Source organism: Bos taurus, chromosome 1 (assembly GCF_002263795.3).
Source record: "Bos taurus isolate L1 Dominette 01449 registration number 42190680 breed Hereford chromosome 1, ARS-UCD2.0, whole genome shotgun sequence".
NCBI classification, from domain to species: Eukaryota; Metazoa; Chordata; class Mammalia; order Artiodactyla; family Bovidae; genus Bos; species Bos taurus.
In genome coordinates, this window is record NC_037328.1 from 43,084,830 (window position 1) to 43,105,502 (window position 20,673).

Here is a 20,673-nt window from a genome sequence, read left to right on the forward strand (position 1 = left end):
CAGGCAGATTCTTTACCACCAGCACCACCTGGGAAGCCCTGGCCTTGTCATATGTTGCCTTTATTATGTTGCCTTTATTATATAGATTCCCTATATGCCCATTTTCTGGAGATTGTTTTTAAAATCAGAAATGGGTGTTGAATTTTGTCAAAAGCTTTTTCTGTATCTATTGAGATGATCATATAATTTTTATTCTTTAATTTGTTAATATGGTGTATTATGATTTTGGGTATTTGATTTTGTGTATTTTGAAGAATCCTTGCATTACTGTGATAAATCCCACTTGATCATAGTGTATGATCATTTAAATGTGTTGCTGGATTTTGTTTGCTGGTATTTTGTTGAGGATTTTTGCATCTTTGTTCATTAGTGATATTGGTCTATAATTTTCTTTTTTGTGATAGTTTTGTCTGGTTTAGGTATCAGGGTAGTGGTCTCACAGAACAAATTTGGGAATGTTCTTCCCTCTGCAATTTTTGGGGAAAGTTTTAGAAGGATAGGTTTTAGCTCTTCTTGAAATATTTGATAGAATTCACTTGTGAAGCCATCTGGTTCTGGACTTTTGTTTGTTGGAAGATTTTTCATTCGTTTCAATTGCATTACTTGCGATTGGTCTGTTTATATTTTCTAGTTCTTCCTGGTTCAGCCTTGGAAGGTTGTCCCTTTCTAAGAATCTGTCCATTTCTTCCAGTTTGTCCATTTTATAGGCATATGGTTGCTTGAGGTAGTCTCTTGTGATCCTTTGTATTTCTGCAGTGTCAGTTGTGATTTCACCTTTTTCATTTCTAATTTTATTGAGTCCTCTCCCTTTTTTTCTTGAGTCTTGGCTAAGGTTTATCAATTTTTTTTCGTAAGAACCAACTCTTAACTTTTATTGATGCTGTTGTTTTCTTCATTTCTACTTCATTTATTTCTGCTATGATCTTTATGATTTCATTGCTTTTAATTGACTTTGGGTTTTCTTTGCTCTTTCTCTAGTCACTTTAGGTGTAAGATTAGATTGTTTATGTGAGAGTTTTCTTGTTTCTTGAGGATTGAATTGCTGTAAATTAGAACTGTTTTTGCTGTGTCCCATAGGTTTTTGGTCATTGTTTTTGTTGTCATTTATTTCTATGTACTTTTATTTCCTCTTTAATTTCTGTAGTTATCACTTGGTTATTTAGCGGTGCATTATTTAGCCTCCATGTTTTTGTGTTTTTTATAGTTTTGTTCCTTTGATTAATTTATAATCTCATAGCATTGTGGTCAGAAAAGATGCTTGATACTGTTTCAGTTTTATTAAATCTTCTGAGACTTGATTTGTGACCCAAGATGTAGTCTATCCTGGAGAATGTTCCATGGCACTAGTGTAAGTTCCATGGCACTAGTGTAAGAAGTGTATTCACTGATTTCAGGTGGAATGTCCAAAATTATCAATTAAATCTATCTAGTCTGTTCAGGAAATGGCACCCCACTCCAGTACTCTTGACTGGAAAATCCCATGGATGGAGGAGCCTAGAAGGCTGCAGTCCATGGTGTCACTGAGGGTTGGATATGACTGAGCGACTTCACTTTCACTTTTTACTTTTTTGCATTGGAGAAGGAAATGGCAACCCATTCCAGTGTTCTTGCCTGGAGAATCCCAGGGACGGGGAGCCTGGTGGGCTGCCGTCTATGGGGTCTCACAGAGTCGGACACGACTGAAGTGACTTAGTAGCAGTCTATTGAGTCACTTAAAGCTTGTATTTCCTTATTTATTTTGTATATATGATCTGTCTGTTGGTGTAAGGGTGGTGCTAAAGTCCCTCACTATTATTGTGTTAACTGTTGATGTCTCCTTTTATGCTTATTAGCTTAGCATTTGCCATGTGTATTGAGGTGCTCCTATGTTGGGTGCATAAATATTTGTAATTGTTATATCTTCTTCTTGGTTCGATCCTTGAGGTATGTGTATCCTTGAGGTATGTGTTTTTAATGGAAGGTTAGTAATCTTGGGCTTTTCCCTTTATATTCTTTCTGGGTTTCTCCTGAGCAGTGGTCCAGCAGGTTGGGATGGGGTGAAAGTTGAGGCTGCTGAACCATTCCCTGAGAATCCCAGTTACCCAGCTCCCTGTCCCTGTTCAGTTGTGTGGACTGGGTCTGTGCTGTGCTCAGTCGCTTCAGTCCTGTCTGACTCTTTGCAACCCCGTGGACTGGAGCCTGCCAGGCTCCTCCATCCATGGGGATTCTCCAGGCAAAAATACTGAAGTGGGTTGCCATGCCTTCTTCCAGGGGATCTTTCCCACCCAGGGATTGAACCTGTGTCTCTTGCATCTCCTGCATTGGCAAGTGGGTTCTTACCACCTGGGAAGCCTGTGGACTGGGAGCCAGACCCCAAAGCATGGTAGAGTCACAGAGTGGGTCAGAGGCAGGAAGGATGGAGATCACTAGTCCAGTTCCCTCATATGAAGATGAGAGGACTGAGGTCCATTAGAGGTTAGGAGGTCTCTAGAGTTGCACTCCTCTCTATTTCCTCCCTCTGCATTTTAACAAGCAGAGCAAAAACAGAAGACTCCACAATTAGTGTCTTAGATTGAGCATCATCTAAAGAGGTAAGGGAAAGAAAACACTGTAACTGAATTCCATTTGAAACATTCTTTAGAATTTCCAGGGCTGTAAGCAATCCCCCACCATTATTTAATGTGGCTTCTGTCTTTATCCTTAACCCCAAACCATTAAAAAAAATATATTTAAGACTGCATTGGGTCTTAGTTGCAGCTTGTGAGGTCTTCTTGCATCATGCAGGATCTGTTGTTGTAGTGCACAAGTTCTCTGGTTGCAGTTCACAGGGCTTCAGAGATTGTGGGCTTAGTAATTACAGTATTCAGGCTTAGTTGCTCCATGGCATGTGGGATCTTAGTTCCTTGATCAGGGAATTGAACCTGGTCCCCTGCATTTCAAGGCAGATTCTTAACCACTGGACCACCAGGGAAGTCCTGACCTCAAACCATTTTTAATACTTTCATAGGGTTAAACTAAAACATCTCTATGTTATATATATATAATCGCAAGGGATTTGATTGAGATCATACCTGAATGGTCTAGTGGTTTTCTCTTCAATTTAAGTCTGAATTTTGCAATAAAGAGTTCATGATCTGAGCCACAGTCAGCTCCCGGTCTTGTTTTTGCTGACTGTAAGGAGCTTCTCCGTATTTGGCTGCAAAGAATATAATCAATCTGATTTTGGTATTGACCATTTGGTAATGTTCACGTGTAGAATAGTCTCTTGTATTGTTGGAAGAGGGTGTTTGCTGTGACCAGTGCGTTATGCAGGAAGTGAAGAAGAACTAAAGAGCCTCTTGATAAAAGTGAAAGAGGAGAGTGACAAAACTAGCTTAAAATTCAACATTCAGAAAATGAAGATCATGGCCTCTGGTCCCATCATTTCATGGTAAATAAATCGGGAAACAATGGAAACAGTGAGAGACTTTTTTTTGGGCTCCAAAATCACTGCAGATGGTGACTGCAGCCATGAAATTAAAAGATGCTTGTTCCTTGGAAGAAAAGCTATGACCAACCTAGACAGCATATTAAAAAGCAGAGATATTACTTTGCTGACAAAAGTCCATCTAGTCAAAGCTATGGTCTTTCCATTAGTCATGTGTGGATGTGAGAGTTGGACTATAAAGAAAGCTGAGTGCTGAAGAATTGATGCTTTTGAACTGTGGTGTTGGAGAAGATTCTTGAGAGTCCCTTGGACTGCAAGGAGATCCAACCAGTCCATCCTAAAGGAAATCAGTCCTTAATATTCATTGGAAGGACTGATGCTGAAGCTGAAACTCCAATACTTTGGCCACCTGATGCAAAGAACTGATTTATTGGAAAAGACCCTGATGCTGGGAAAGACTGAAGGCAGGAGGAAAAGGGGATGACAGAGGATGAGATGATCGGATGTCATCACTGACCTGATGGACACGAGTTTGAGCAATGTCCGGGAGTTGGTGATGGACAGGGAGGCCTGGTGTGCTGCAGTCCATGGTATCACAAAGAGCTGGACACAACTGAGCAACTGAACTGATGTTGCATGTGTAAATTAATTGAAATAGAACTATATTCAAGTTTTTTCCTCTTAAAGATAAATGATCTGGATAGAATCTTCTCTGAATAGATACTACTGAAAAAGTTTTCTCAACTGTCATTCTGAAGATCATGCACAGAAAATATATCAGTTGGCCTTCTCTGTAATTTCACCTCCAGCCAGAGAATCCTAAATGTGGGAAAGAAAAACAAAGAAATATGTTGAGAAACCATTTTTTTTCCTTTAAGGTGAAATTTACATAAGATAAATGAACCATTTTAAAGAGAACAGTTCAGTGGCATTTAGTACAGTCACAATATTATGCAGCCACCACCTCTAGCTAGTTCCAAAAAGACAAACCATTTTAAAACAATTATTAGAGTAACCTTTTGTGTTTGCTTTGATTTTTCATGTTCCTCCTTTTATGGGAATACTCAAACTAGCTGTCTGACTAGAACTTCGGCAGCAGAGAGGTGATGATAAGGACAGAAAAGGATAGGTTAAGAAACAGTTTGTTTTATTCTTTTGTGAGGGAGCGGGGAGGGCAGGTGGTGGGCATGGTCCATCTAAAACAGGAGACAGCATAGTGAAAAATTGCTAGAGCCAGCAGGTCAGTTGTAACTTTCCTGTGATCTTGGGCAAATTTCTGAATTTCTGAACCTTGGTTTCTTATAAAAGAGGAGGCAGAACTGCATATGCACATTATACCAGGGTCAGTTTTGCTAGTTAATCGTTAAGTGAGGGTGACCATTATGCAATAGTTAAGTCAGTGTAGCCGCTGGAAGAAACTGGGTGAAGGGTACGCAGGACTTCTCAGTACTATTTTTGCAACTTCCTGTGAGTCTAGAATTATTTCAAAATAGAAAGCTTAAATTGAAAACATATGACCACCTGAAACTTGTACATGAATGTTCATAGCAGCACCATTCATAATAGCCCCAGAGTGGAAACAGTCGAAATGTCCAGCCTCTGCTGAATGGATGAATTAAATGTACATCCACATGATGGAATATAATTCAGTCATAACAAGCAGTGTAGTACTGATTCATGCTCTAGCATGAAGGAACCTTGAAAACATTTTGCTCAGTTCAGTGAAGGAGCTCAGTCACAAAAGATCACATATTTGTATGACTGCATTTACTGTACATGACTACCATTTCCAGGTGGTGCACTGGTAAAGAGTCCGCCTGCCAATACAGGAGATGCAAAGAGATGAGGGTTTGATCCCTGGGTTGGGAAGATCCCCTGAATAGGAAATGGCAACCCATTCCAGTATTCTTGCCTGGAAAATTCCATGGACAGAGGAGCCTGACAGGCTACAGTCCATGGGGTTGCAAAGAGTTGGACACAACTGAGCTCAAGACATGTCAACATGTCTACTGTACAGGAAATGGGCAGAATAAGCAAATCAATTGTAGATAGAAAGTAGATTAGTTGAGCCACTGACAAGGGTGAGTGACCCCTACCGGCTATGGGGTGTCTTTGTAGGGAGGTGAAAATGTTCTGGGTTGGATAATGGTGATTGTGGCACAGCTTTGTTAATATGCTAAAAACCTGCTGAATTTTATTATTTAAAAGGGTGAGTTTTGTGGCATGTGAATTATATTTCAATTAAAAAAAGTTTTAAAAAGGGGAGATGGTTGAGATATCCTCTAGATTCCTTTCCAGCTGCTTTGTTCAGAGGGCACAGTGATGCCCCAATTAGAACAAATGTTTAGGAATAACACACTCTAGTTCTCTTGCCATATTTGCCCTTGATTTCTCAGGACTCAAGTTCCTCATTATTCTTCAAAGCACAGCGTGTGCAGGGTGGCTATATATATATTTTTTTCCCCATAAATGTCAGTAATTGAAGATATTTTAAGGGAATTACATCACAAAGAAGCAATACTTAGAATGTGCCCATGTAATGAGGTCCTGACCCTTCCTGGCTATCTGTGGAGCTCCTTAGCACTCGCTTGAACCCTGGCCTTGAGGGCTGTTCCCTTTTCCTCAGTGGGAGTGCCTCCTTCCACAGCCAGAGCAGTGGAAACCCTGAATTACAGAATCTTAGCCCTCACTTAAAGTACATGAGCCAGCTCTCCACTCCCAACCATCACCATCGCATTCTGCAACCATGCCAGATTCTGCAAAGAGTGCCTGAGTCCTGCACAGGTGGTTATAGAATAATTCAATATAAATATCTCACTTAATGGAAGCACTGTGTTAAGTCAGTTGCTTGTTAAACGGATGGGGGATTTGTGAAAGTTTCCTAGTTGCTCAGTCAAGCAGAATGAATTATGTCAGCATCAGCAGAGCTGGGTTAGATTGGCAGTCAGCCAGGACAGGAGGAGCATAGCCTTTGACAACTTAAGATGTCAGCGGTGTATTTATTAAAAAACAAAACAAACAAACAAACAAAAAAACAAGCTCTATAAGAAATATCAATGTCTGCTTCACTACTCTGGACATCTTCCAGTCTCACAGTATCTTTACATGGCAGCATTTTCAGCCAGGAGGAAGACTTGAGACTGAGGGGAGGTTGATATTCTGCTTTAACAAAGTGAACCATACATGGCAAAGAGAAACATAAGTGTGTTTTATAGCAGCTACTGTGGTCAGATGTTGGATAGAGAGAGATACAGAAACCATGGTATACATGCTAGGGGTAATGGCTCCATGCAACGTAGATCAGCAACATTCCAGACCTCAGTAAGGGGGCTTCCCTGGTGCACTAGTGGTAAAGAATCTGCCTACCAATGCTGGAGGTGCAGGAGATGTGGGTTCAGTCCCTGGATAGGGAAGATCCCCTGGAGGAGGAAATGGCAACCCACTCCAGTGTTCTTGCCTGGAAAATTCCATGGATAGAGAAGTCTGGTGGGCTACATCCATGGGGTCATGAAGAGTTGGGCTTGACTGAGAGACTGAGCATGCACACAGACCTCAGTGATTTCCTTACTTCATAAAGGCATACTGAGACCCAAGAGGTTCCATCACAAGACCAGGGTCCCAAAGATGCTGACTGAGGGGCCAGAGCTAGCAGTGAGCGGTCCATTGCACAGGGTTTTAGAATCTTCAGGCTTGCAAGTGACACTCTTCCTAAGAGTGATCTAAACTCAGCGGATGTTTATTATATCCCATATCTAAAGATGTGTGGGTTCAGGTCCACAGATTTGTGGATCCGGCTCATAGGGCAGCCACTTATGGCTGCACACACTGGATTGCACGAACCCGGGGGTGCCGACGTGCACATGTAGTTGTCTGGATGGTACCTGTGTATTTGGACTGTGTACCACCTTACATCTGTGTGGACTGGCTCTGGTTACAGGATTGAATTTGTGGCTCAGTGATGTCAGGGCAGCTTCTTGGTGGTTCTCTCTATCTTTTTATCTCAGGTTTGAGATGACTACAGCTGCTCTAGCCTTGTCATCATGTGTCAGTATCTAAGCGGAAAGGAAGGGATGGCTAAAACGAAAGTGTTCTGTTCAAACCGTTCTCTTCCTAAGGGTAAAGGGTTTCCCAGAACATCTAACAGATTTCCCTAATATCTGATTGCCCAGGGATGGGTCACATGGCCACATCTAAACCAACCTTGGCACAAGAATATACTCACCCCTGTTAGACTTGTGAAAGCAAGGTTCTGCCAGCAGGCACAGGGGTAATGGGAAGATGACAAGTGGGATCTGCCAAAGATTGTTACATTGAAGATGGAATGATACATTTTAATGTATATGATGCTGCTGAAGGGACAAATGAATATCGAAAACCATTCAGAAAAGACAGATCATAGATCACTGGAAGTGGACAGTTCAAATTTACTTCCCCTATATTGATAGCTGATGTTTCACTGCATAAGTTAGTAACTTTTCTGGATTTGCCTGACTGAAAAATATGTCTTTTACCTACAGGAAGTGTAAGCTCTTACCATTACTGTCTCAGCAGTTTTCTAGATTTTTCATTAACAGGTTCAGGCAGTCCAGAATTATTTTGTTTTCTGGGTAAGCATTTTGAGGCACATGGATTTCTCTGTTTCCAGGATAGAGGAAGGAAGAACAGATATCTGTTTCTCCAGATACAAAGTCATGCTTAAAGTGACAACCAAAGCAGTTTCTAAAATGTACAACTTGTGAATCAGGAAATTTCAGATTAGAGGATGCAGAAATATAAATGATACTATTCTTGCCCTTTAGGGATTCACAGTTCACTGCAGCTGTTTGTGCATGGTGTGCTCAGTTGTGTCCGACTCTGCGGCCCCAAGGACTGCAGCCCGCCAGGCTTCTCTGGCCATGGAATTCTCCAGGCAAGAATACTGGAGTGCATTGCCATTTCCTCCTCCAGAATCTTCCTGACCCAGGGATTGACCCGCCATCTCTTGCATCTCCTGCATTGGCAGGTGGATTTTTTAACTACTCGCACAACCTGGGAAGCCTGTGTTAATTAAATAGCGTAAAGTTAATAGTCTCCCAAAGGTCACTGAAAATTATTGATTCATGCCTCGGAAACAAGGGAGGCCAGGAGCCCAGGCCAGGGGATGAAGCCATGGAGAGGGCGAACCACTCCTTTGATAACATGAGGGTACCTTCTGGGGAGAGAGGGAAGCGGGGAGTAACAAGGTGTGTGGTTCAGACTGTATCTGTTCCATTGTGCATTTCCTAGCGTCACGGGAGCATTGTGAGTCACCGCTGCAGAGAAGATGTTATTGCCAAAGAGAAGTCTTAGGCACATCCCTAATGAAGTTTCTAGTGTTATATTTGATATGATATTAAAAAAAAAAAAGTGTTGATCTTTGCTGTATCCCTTGCTGGGAGGAAAAGGAAAATTCCATTGATAAGGTTTGCTTTTAAAGACATCAGTAAACTATTCCCATGGTGAAGGACCTTCCCCCATTCCACCTGCCCTCTGCAAAGCCAACAGAGAAGAAAACAGTGAAATTTCTAAAATGTGTGACCTTGGCAGTATAAAGCATCTTTGTAACTGGAGTTCTCTTGGGTGAGGTAGTGTCCATATGATTTGTTTCCATTTTTCCCAAGTGGGAAGAGGCTGAGATGATTGGGTAGCAGAAATGACTGGGGAGGGGAGTGGCTTGCAGCCTTCTTTGAAGGAAAGAGGGTTGGTCTAGATGCCATAAATTATAGATATTCTTCCTTCACCTCTCCACACAGGTGACCTCATAGGAACAGAGCGGTTATTCCGATCCTGCCCATTCCTAGCCACTCCCTCCCCGGTGCCCGGCCTTGCTTAGTGTTCTGATGGGGAGGTGAAGCCAGTGTCTGGAGTTTCAGCATCTCACTTGCATTACTGGCCCTGAGGTTACAGAAGGAAAAGCCATGCAAGCTGTGTGTGTAGGAGCTGCTCCCTGCCATGGAGCCCTCATGGGCTAGATCTGCCAGGGAGGATGGCCACAGACCCAGAGAGGACAGGGTTGACCAGGGAGCAATCCCATCTTCTCCAGGCCACCTAGCTGCAGACCACTGTGGACAGAGTGGTTTCCTGGAATTGGGGTTTATGTCAAACGTGTATATTAGAGCAACTAGAAATGTTATTTTAATAGTTGAAGGCAAGCAGATTTAGAAAAGAAACACGTCTAGAAAGTTTAAGGTGTAAAACCATCAAATAGAAATAGATGAACTAAACAAATTCTAAATTAAAAAGGTACATTTACATGTATAGGAATGTGTATCTTGTCTCTTGTTAACCCAACAGGGCCAATGCCTGGCTCCTTTCAGTAGTTCCTGTACTGCTGTGTTCTCTGTGTTTAAGAATTCTACAGCGTTTATGCAACTTTGCTATTTATTAGTTTCCTAAAGCCCTTAGGATCTGGAGTTCATCTGGTCTGCTGATTTCATGGTACTTAGAGAAGCAGTTTTTCCCTCATAGTTCCACGTCATGAGGGCCCTGCAAGGACAATCTCAATAGCCTTACCCTCTGTAGTTTTGTCCCTTGGAGAAGAAGGACATTATCTTTTGTCATTTCTCTAGGCCTAGCCGAGTGGTGGTGAGAGCTTGGAGCTGGATGGGCCAGGCCATAGTTTTTTGTTTGTCGGTTTGTTTTTAATTAGTTTTTATTGGAGTGTAGTTGATTTACAATGTTGTTAGTTTCAGGTGTTCAGCAGCGTGAATCAGTTCTACATATATCCTCTGTTTTTAGATTCTGTTCCCATATAGGCCACTGAAGAGTGTTGAGTAGAGCTCCCTGTGCTATATGGTAGGCCCTTGTTGCTTATACGCTGTTGCTGTTCAGTCTCTAAGTCATGTCTGACTCTCTTGCTCCCAATATTTCCCCCTTCTGTCCATAGTTTGTTTTCTGCATCTACGGCTCTATTTCTGTTTTGTAAATAGGTTCATTTGTACCATTTCTTTAGATTCCATATATATGAGCTATCATCTGGTATTTGTCTTATACTGACTTACTTCACTCAGTAGGCAATCTCTAGGTCCATCCATGATGCCACAAATGGAATTCTTTCTTTCTTTTTTTTTGGTTGACTAAAATTCCATTGTATATATGCACCATATTGTCTTTATCCATTTCGCTGCTGATGGACATTTAGGTTGCTTCCATATCCTTGCTCTTGTAAACAGTGCTGCATTGGGGTGCACGTATCTTTTCAAATTACGGTTTTCTCCAGATTTATGCCCAAGAGTGGCACTGCTGAACCATAACAGTAGCTCTGTTTTTAGTTTTTTAAGAAACCTCCATACTGTTTTCCATAGTATATACCAATTTATGTGCCCACCAACAGAGTAAGAGGGTTCCCTTTTGTCCATATCCTCTCCAACATTCATTATAGATATTTTGATGACGGCCATTGTGGCTGGTGTGAGGCGATACCTCACTGTAGCTCTGATCCTTTCTCTACTAATTAGTGATCTTTAGTATCGTCTCATGTGCCTGTTTGCCTTCTGTGTGTCTTCTTTGGAGAAATGTCTATTTAAGTCTTTTGCCCATTGTTTGGGTCTTTTTTTGTTTGTTTGTTTTTTGATATTGGGCTGCATGAACTGTTTGTATATTTTGGAGATTAATCCTTGTCTTTTTGTTTTCTTCATGGTTTCTTTGCTGCACAGAAACTTTTAATTAGGTCCCGTTTGTGTGTTTTTGTTTTCATTACTTTAGGAGGTGGATCAAAAAAGATATTGCTGTGATTTATGTCAATGAGTGCTTTGCCTATGTTTTCCTCTAAAAATTTTATAGTACTGGGTCTTACAATTATGTCTTTAATCCATTTTGAGTTTATTTTTATGCATGGTATGGTGTTAGGAAATGTTCTAATTTCATTATTTTACGTGTAGCTGTCCTGTTTTCTCTATACCACTTATTTCTTCTTTGTAATAGATTAGCTGACTATAGATGCATGGGTTTATCTCTGGGCCTTCTATACCATTTCATTGGCCTATATTTCTGTTTTTGTGCCAATACCATACTGTTTTGGTTTTTTGGTTACTATAGCGTTTTAGTATAGTCTGAAGTCAGGGAGCCGTATTTCTGCAGCTCTTATTTTTCTTTCTCAATATTGCTTTGGCTATCTTGAGAAAAAAGAATGAAACTGGAGTGGTCAACCTCCACATGAAAAGCACGTGAAAAGATACTCAACATCACTCATTATTAGAGAAATGCAAATCAAAACCACAGTGTGTTATCATCTCATGCTGGTCAGAATGGCTTTCATCAAAAAGTCTATAAACAATAAATGCTGGAGAGGATGTGGAGAAAAGGGAACATTCTTACACTGTTGGTGGGAATGCAAACTGGTATAGCTACTATGGAAAACAGTGTGGAGATTCCTTAAAAAGCTGAGAATAGAACTGCCACATGACCCAGCAAACCCACCCCTGGACATATACCCCGAGGAAACCAGAATTGAAAGAGACACATGTACTCCAATGTTCATTAAGGAAAGGAAAGGAAAGTGAAGTCCCTCAGTCGTGTCCGACTCTTTGCGACCCCATGGACTGTAACCTACTAGGCTCCTTTGTCCATGGGATTTTCCAGGCAATAGTACTAGAATGGGTTGCCATTTCCTTCTCCAGTGGATCTTCCTGACCCAGAGATGGAACCCAGGTCTCCCGCATTGTGGACAGACGCTTTACCGTCTGAGCCCCCAGGGAAGTCCAAATGTTCATTGCAGTACTGTTTACTATAGCTGGTACGTGGAAGCAACCTAGATGTCCATTGGCAGATGAGTGCATAAGGAAGTTGTGGTGCATATACACAGTGGAGTAATACTCAGCTGTAAGAAGGAATGCATTTGAGTCAGTTCTAATGAGGTGGATGAAACTGGAGCCTATTATACAAAGTGAAGTGAGTCAGAAAGAGAAAAACAAATACTGTATATTAATGCATATATATGGAATCTAAAAAGATGATAATGATGATCCTACATGCAGGGCAGCAAAAGAGACACAGATGTAAAGAACAGACTTTTGGACTCTATGGGAGAAGGTGAGAGTGGGATGACCTGAGAGAAATAGCATTGAAACATGTATATTAACATGTGTAAAATAGATGACCAGTGCAAGTTTGATGCATGAAGCAGGGCACCCAAAGCCAGTGCTCTGGGACAACCCAGAGGGATAGGGTAAGGAGGGAGGTGGGAGGGGAGTTCAGGATAGAGGCCACATGTATATCCATGGCTGATTCATGTTGATGTATGGCAAAAACCATCAAAATATTGTAATTACACTCCAATTAAATATCTGTTTTCCAAAAGATTGCTTTGGCTATTTAGGGTCTTTTGTGTTTCCATACAAATTGTAAAACATTTTTGTTCTAATTCTGTGAAAAATGCTATTGGTAATTTGATAGGGACTGCATTGAATCTGTAGATTACTTTAGGTAGTGTAGTCATTTGCACAATATTGATTCTTCCAATCCAAGAACATGGCATATCCATCTGTGTGTGTCATCTTTGGTTTCCTTCATCAGAATCTTGTAGTTTTCTGGGCACAGGTCTTTATTTCTTTAGGTAGGTTTATTCCTAGGTAATTTATTCTTTTTGATGTGATGGTAAATGGGATTTTTTCCCCTTAATTTCTCTTTTCTGATTTTTCACTGTTAGTGTATAGAAATGCAAGAGATTTCTGCATGGTAATTTTGTATCTTTCAACTTGATCAGATTCATTAATGAGCTCTAGTAGTTTTTTGGTAGCATCTTTAGGATGTCCTATGTATAGTATCATGTCATCTGCAAGCAGTGATAGTTTTACTTCTTTTTCAATTTACATTCCTTTTATTTCTTTTTCTTCTCTGATTTCTGTGGCTAGGACTTGCAAAGCTATATTAATAGCTTTGTGTGGACATTCTTGTCTTGTTCCTGATCCTAGAGGAAATGCTTTCAGCTTTTTCTTTCTACCGTTGAGAATGATGTTTGCTGTGGGTTTGTCATATATGGCCTTTATTATGTTGAAGGCTAGGTCCTGTTGGCTGAGAGCTGAACAGTAGATGATCCACTGGCTGAAGCTAATACCTGCCAGCAACAGGAAGTTCCACCACATGTCCTACTTTAAAGCTCTTTGGCAGGAATACAGAGTAAACTTTTCATTTGTATACTGGCTAAGCTTTAAGGACCAGTACCTGTTTGGGGAACTGAAGTGAGCATGGGCGGATACAAAGAAGTCACACTTTGCCCACCAGGTTCTATACTGTCTGTCTCCACACTTACAATACATAGCCATAATTCAAAGCTGGCATCTCAGGGGAATGGGTAACGCTGATGGAAAATACATACACTTCTAGTATAGAACACACTTGTATCAATATTAACATGGAGAATCTTATGTTGAGGCATATTTTTGTAGTCCAGAGGCCTGGACTCAATCCTAATTCTACCTCTTTGGAGTATGACTTTGAAATGTTACCTAAACACTTTTTAAAAAATCTTTTCTTCTGTAAAATGGAAATATCAGTCTTACTTATCTCCATGGGTGGTTATGAGAAGCATAATGAAGGGATGTATGTGAACTGATAAGCATTAATAGTTGCTAACAATGATATAGTTCCTATGGAACATGATTTCTTGAGTCTTACTATATCCCTAGACCTGTGAGTTACAATTGATTCTTTTTCTGGGTTCCTCAAAGTATGAACAGGTTGTTGGAATCAGCCAGTTTTGTAAAAGATGTCTCAAGCTCTCACTTATCTATTTGTTCAACAGTGTGCCATGTAAGAAGTGTGTGGTGGTTGGTAATGGAGGAATTTTGAAGAATAAGACATTAGGAGAAAAAATTGACTCCTATGATGTAATAATAAGGTAAATATATTTTCTATTTGCTAACACGGAACTGTTTTAAAAGAACATAGTTTCCTGCTTTAGTATGACCTTTTTAAAAGGAAGTGGAGTTGCTTTAGTATGCTTAAGTACAGTACATATTACTCAAGTTGTTGGCTGGAGTAGACTTCGATTTCAGGTCATTCATTTAGCAAATATTTATGAAATCCCCTGAACATTCTGGGCACAGGTCTAGCCCCAGGGAGCTATTGCAGTGAATAAAAATAATGTTCTTCCTCCCTGTGAAGCTTACATTCTAATGGGAAGAAGAAAACAGTAATTAAGAAAAGAAATATAATAAATGTCATGTAAACAATCAAAACAGTTAAATCATCAAGAATGAATGAATGGTTGTTTTTGAATGGATGGCAGTGCTGAGGCAGAGACATCTTAAACTAGACCTAAGTGGCCATATGAAGACTAGGGAAGAGCAATACAGGCAGAGAAAATGCTGGCTGAAGGTCCTCCGGAAGGCATGACGCTGGGTTTGAGAGCAGCAAAAAGAAAACCAGTGAGGTTGGAAGGCAGCAGACTGGGGAGAGGGGTGCAATTGGCAGCTGAAGATGTAGTTAAGGAGTGGGCTTTGTAGGATTTTGTCAACTTGGATTTGGGCTCGTGTTTAAGTATAACAGAAAAGTTTTGAAAATCATTCAGCAAGAATGCAACTCTATCTGGTTATGTCTTTTTTTTTTTTAATTGTATTTATTTATGACTGCACTGGGTCCTTGTTGCTGCATGCAGGCTTTTTCTAGTTGCAGTGAGCAGGGCCTGCTCTCTAGTTGCGCTGCATGGGTTTCTCATTGAGATGGCTTCTCTTGTTGTGGAGCACAGGCTCTAAAGTGTGCGGGTTCAGCAGCTGGGACGCATGGGCTTAGTTGCCTCAGGGCATGTGGGATCTTCCAGAGCAGGGATCAAACCTGTGTCCACTGCATTGGCAGGCAGATCCTTAACCACTGGACCACCAGGGAAGCCCTGGTTTTTTCTTTAGAATATGCTGATGGTAGCATGGAGAATAAAACATGAAGGACAAAGGTGAAAATGAAAAGACCAGTTAGGTTGCTGCATTTGGATAGAGAATGGTGGCTTGCAATAGGATTGTCATGGCGGGGACAGAGATAAGGGACTAGATTGAGGCATGTATTAGAGTTACAGTTATCAGGATTTGCTTTTTATTGAATGTGAGCAGAGATGGGAATAAAGGAATGCAGGATACTTCCCAGGTTTTCAGCTTAATAGACTAGCTGGATAGTGGTACCATTCATTGAATTGGGGAAGACTAGGGTAGGAACAGGTTTAGGGGAGAATCAAGATTTTGGTATGAACATACCACGTTTGAGATGCTTATTAGATTTATAGTATATACATCAAGTAGGCAGTTAGATAAAGCGGTTAAATCTTATAAGTTGTATGTAAACCATGGACTGGGTGAGATTTCCCAGGAGCAGACAAAGAGGGCTCAGGACTGAGCTTTGAAGTACTGAAAGGTTGTGAAAGGAGTAAAGGAGCTGGAGAGGATCTGCTACTGAAGTAGGAAGAAAGTCAGGAAAACGTGGTCATAAACGCCAAGCCAGGTGATCATAAATGCCAGCCAGACAAAGAGGGCTCAGGACTGAGCTTTGAAGTACTCAAAACTTAAAGGTTGCAAAAGGAGTAAAGGAGCTGGAGAGGATTTGCCACTGAAGTAGGAAGAAAGTCAGGAAAAGGTGGTCATAAACGCCAAGCCAGCACAGTGTTTTAAGACAGGGAGGTTTCAACCATGACAGATGCTGGTGAGAGGTCCTGTAAGATGAGGACAGAGTTCACACTGGACTGCCAAGTTGAAGCTCACTGATACTCTTGACAGAAGACTTGGAGGCGTGGTGCTGGGGAGAAGCCCAAGTGGAGTGGTTTGAGGGAATGACAGGTGAGAAAGCAGAGAAACTAGTAAACTAGTATAAACAACTCTTTGGAGAAATTTCACTGTGGTGTTGAGACATAAGATGGTCACTGGAGATAATTCCAGACTCCTAAAGGAGATTTTCTGTTTTGTTTCCTTTTATAGATAGGAGATTCTAAAACATTAGTAAACTGATGGAAATGAATAAAGAGATTGGCATGGTAACGAGAGAGGGCATGGGGCCCAGAGCACAGTGTGGTTATCTCTGCAGTGGAAGGGAAAGTTGGGGTTGTGGTCACAGCTACCGAGAGTCCCATAGACCTAGTGGTGTGGTAATGAGTACAGAGAACATTTCCGTCTCTGTTTTCTTGTAGTAAAGGCTGAAGTCAGGTCATTCAGTGTGTACGTGTTGGGAATGGCTATGAACAGTCTTCTGAAGAGTGGGAAAACTTCCTGCTGGGCAATGCATTAGGGTGACCTGGCAGTGCTTGGGCGTTTTGCTGGGTTACAAGTTGCCGAGGGTTTCTGCATAGTATGGTCACCTCATTTTCTGGTGGTTATCCATTTTGAGGAAGCTGTGAAGATTTATCCACAAAACAATGTTCAAGGACTCACAGAATTCTTTGTAATTGTGTAAAATCTGCTTGCCTAGAACCACATCAGGCCCTTGTGGGAAAATGCCACTGGCAAGACATTATGAAAGTCATTTCAGGTGTTATTAAGGCTGCTTTATATTACATAGTGCCATAGGGTCAAACAGGATTTGTCTCCTGGGTGACATTATTTTGGCAACAAAGCATTCCTTTTCATACCACACTTTCATGATGTGTCATAAATAGTGCATGTCTAACCTTGGCTTATTTTGAACATCTGCAAACCCAACACTGGATCATTTGTGGTTCATTCACCCCAGCAGTAGTTACTCTTGGTTATGCTTAGGTATAAATATAGCAGTTTTGTTGTTCCTTTACTTCAGAGCACATCAATTCTGATGGGTCTTCAAATCACCTTAACTGTGACTCTTGCCTGTTAGTCACTTAGGCACACATCCATGTGCTCCATGATGGTGTAACCCTGGGCACGGAACTTTATCTCTATGGATGTCAGGGCCCTTACCTACAAACACAAGGGGTTTTATCCAGATGTCCTCCAAGGTCTGTTTTGAGTATCCTGGGGTTTTATGTTCCCATTTGTTTCATTTTGTCTTCAGTTTTTCTGGAGGTAAGAATGAACTATTGGTGGCCCCACAGTTAATTTTCAAACACAAATGAATGTTTCTGCCTTTGATCAAGCAGCTGTTTCAGGAAGGGGAGTTATTTCCTTGGCTGTGAAAGACTTGGTGGATTGCCACGTGGCTTTAGAGCCCAGCTACGTGGCTGACGATGTTTGTCTGGCTCTGAAATCTGAGAACTGTGATGGAAATGACCCTGACTGCTCTTGGTCTACATGTCTTGTGTGTTTACTACCCACAGAATGAATAATGGTCCCGTTTTAGGACATGAAGAGGAAGTTGGGAGAAGAACTACCTTCCGACTTTTTTATCCAGAATCTGTTTTTTCAGATCCTAATCACAATGACCCTAATACTACGGTGATTCTCACTGCTTTTAAGCCGCTTGATTTAAAGTGGCTGTGGGAATTGTTGACAGGTGGAAAAATAGTAAGTTGGCAAAATCGATCTGTCTTCTGATTTCCTTTATTTTTTAATATTAAAAAAAAGACAACAACAAATTGTATTTTCTATATTCTTACTTTATTTCAGAGCCCTAATGGTTTTTGGAAGGAGCCAGCCTTAAATCTGATCTATAAACCTTATCAAATCAGAATATTAGATCCTTACATCACCAGAATGGCAGCTTACGAACTGCTTCATTTCCCAAAAGTATTTCCCAAAAATCAGGTATGTATTTTCCTTCACACAGTTTCAAACTAAAGACATTACTGCGGTGGAATAGAGGGTCCCTGGGAGTCTTAAAAACTGGGTGAGAATCACAACTCATGAGGTGACTTCTGAGGGCCACATCTGAGTTAGTGAGATTAGGTTATCTGTGGATTTTATCTGTATGTTGTTCAGGTTGCAAGGAAAACAGCCTTTTAAATGTAGTGTTTTTCCTGCTCTTGCAGGGCCCTTCTGGGGTCTCCTTTTAGATGTCCAAGTGGCCCATCTCTCATCGCCTCCTCTTCACTGCTCTGCAGGGAGGAGAGTATTGATGGGGGAAGGGGGAGGGGGTGTGTAGCGCTGATGGCCAGGCTGTGTGCAGACAGCAGGATTCTTTAATTCTTTTTAATTACAAGGAATCTCATTGACTTTGACTCTTGTATCCCTGTTTGTCTACATTCCCTAGGAAAAAAGTAGTTTAGATCCATACAGTGACAGGCTGTATTTTTCATCTGAAGCTTGAGTAAATGTGTAATGTGATATCTCAGCTGAAAGGAGGCTTTCCTTTTTGTAATTGGGGAAAATCCAAAGAAATAAACTTGTATTTTGTTCCTTTTCATTAGCACAATAAAAAATTCTGAAATATTACATGCTTAAACAGCTTTTACAAGGGAATATTTTTTTAAAAAGGAAATCATCCTTTTTTTCTCTGTATAATTCAGATTATCTCCCAAGCTCTTTTGCATTTTTTATATCCTTCTAGACTCTTGTCTGTGCATTTACAAACACAAATACTTTTTTTAAAGTTAATTTTATTGGATATAGTTGCTTTATAATGTTGTGTTAGTTTCTGCTGTACAGCAAAGTGAATCACGTATTCGTATGCCTATATCCCTTTCTTAGACTCCCTTCTCATTTAGGTCACCACAGAGCACTGAGCAGAGCTCCCTTGCTGTACAGTAGGTTCTCATTAGTTATCTCTGCCATACATAGTGCTACTAGAGTATATATGTCAATCCCGATCTCTCAATTCATCCCATCCCTCCTCTCTCCTTGGCATCTGTAAGTTTATCTGTGTCTCTATTTCTGTATAAGTTCATTATACCATTTTCCCAGAGTCTACATACAAGCAATATTTTTCTTTCTGAATTCCATCTGTGGGACAGTCTCTAGGTCCATCCATGTCTGCAAATGGCACTATTTCATTCCTTTTTACAGCTGAGTAGTATTCCACTGTGTATATGTACCACATTGTCTTTATCCATTTCTGTCAGTGGACATCTAGGCTGCTTCCATGTCCTGGATATTTTAAATAGTGCTGCAATGAACATTGAGGTGCATGTATCTTTTTGAACTATGGTTTTCTCCGGGTATACACCCAGGAGTGAGATTGCTGGGTTATATGGTAGTTCTGTTTTTAGTTTTTTAAGTAATCTGCATACTCCTTCTCCACCGTAGCTGTATCAATTTACATTTCCACCAAAGGTGGGAGGGTTGCCTTTTCTCTGCATCCTCTCCAGCATTTATTGTTTGCGTCAACTTTTGTCTATGCAGTTACAAACACAAGCACTTTTTTTGTTGTTGTAATTTGTGATTATACTATATTGTTCTGCTGTTTCTCCTCTCTAACTCTTCCCCTATTTACAGACCTTTAGTTTTCTAGCCAGCTTTTTTTCCTCTATAGGTAATGTAGAAATGCATGTGCTTATAGGGATTTTCTGCACACTTGTGTGATTTCTGTAGGAAAGACACCTGGAAATGGATTTCCGAAGTCAAAAAAGCATAAATGTTAAGTCCTGTCTTGCTAATTTTGAGGGGAAAGGACAGCTTCTGAATGTGTATTTTGTGAATTTTCAGCTCTTACTTTCCTAAGTGAGGTAAGATCAGATTTATCCCTTGATTTTTGCTTTAGGTAGTGCACAGGAAGCCTCTGGTCTTTCTTAGAGGTGGTACTAGAACTAGTTGTAAGTGCACTGAAATTCCACTAGGGCAGTGTCCGAGAAGCCAAGTGAGGGGCACAGCTGTATTTCAGAGGTCAACTGTGTCAGATGCCACAGAGACTGATGGGAACAAGTATAGGAAGAGGAAGAAAGCCCGATTGAACTGGGTGAAAGAGAAAGAACGTGGGACATGAGTGAATGGAGGCAAATCTTCAATGGAGTTTTGCTAGAAAAGAAAGCAGAGGAATGGCGGGAGACATAGGCTCAAGGAAGGGTTTTTTTGTTGTTGTTATGGCTTTTTAGATAGATATGTTTGTATGCTGAAGGGATGATTCATTAGAAATATTGATGATGAGACAAAGGGGATACTTGTAGAAGCAAAATTGTTGAGAAAAAAGATGGGGTAAAATGGAGCGCATGAGTGGAGAGGCTGGCTATGGGTAGAAACAGGGACAGCTCATCCACATAGGAGTGAACACTGAAAATATGGGTAAAGACAAAGGTAGATTTGGGATTGGGAAGATGATGTAGCTCTTGTCTGATCGATTCTGTTTTCTAAGAAAAATGAGGATTAAACTGGCAGTTTAAAGTAGGAAGGAAGTAGAGCTGTTGGATAGAAAGGTATGAGATTGTCATCTTGCAGAGTAGAAATGGAAGTTTACTGGGGGAGTATAACTGGATTGTTGGACATGACTGAATG

At 40.8% G+C, this 20,673-nt stretch overlaps 1 protein-coding gene across 14 annotated transcripts in view; it reads left to right on the forward strand.

Annotated features, from left to right (window-relative positions):
- The window catches only part of ST3GAL6 (ST3 beta-galactoside alpha-2,3-sialyltransferase 6), a 126,556-nt gene that overhangs the window by 99,777 nt on the left and 6,106 nt on the right, over window positions 1-20,673 (forward strand). For 11 of the 14 annotated variants that reach the window (XM_059889591.1, XM_059889575.1, XM_059889640.1 and 8 more), the window contains 3 exon segments: window positions 14,166-14,261; window positions 17,628-17,814; window positions 17,917-18,054. In XM_059889591.1, the coding sequence (XP_059745574.1) occupies window positions 14,166-14,261; window positions 17,628-17,814; window positions 17,917-18,054 (421 nt within the window). 14 annotated transcript variants of the gene reach the window in all.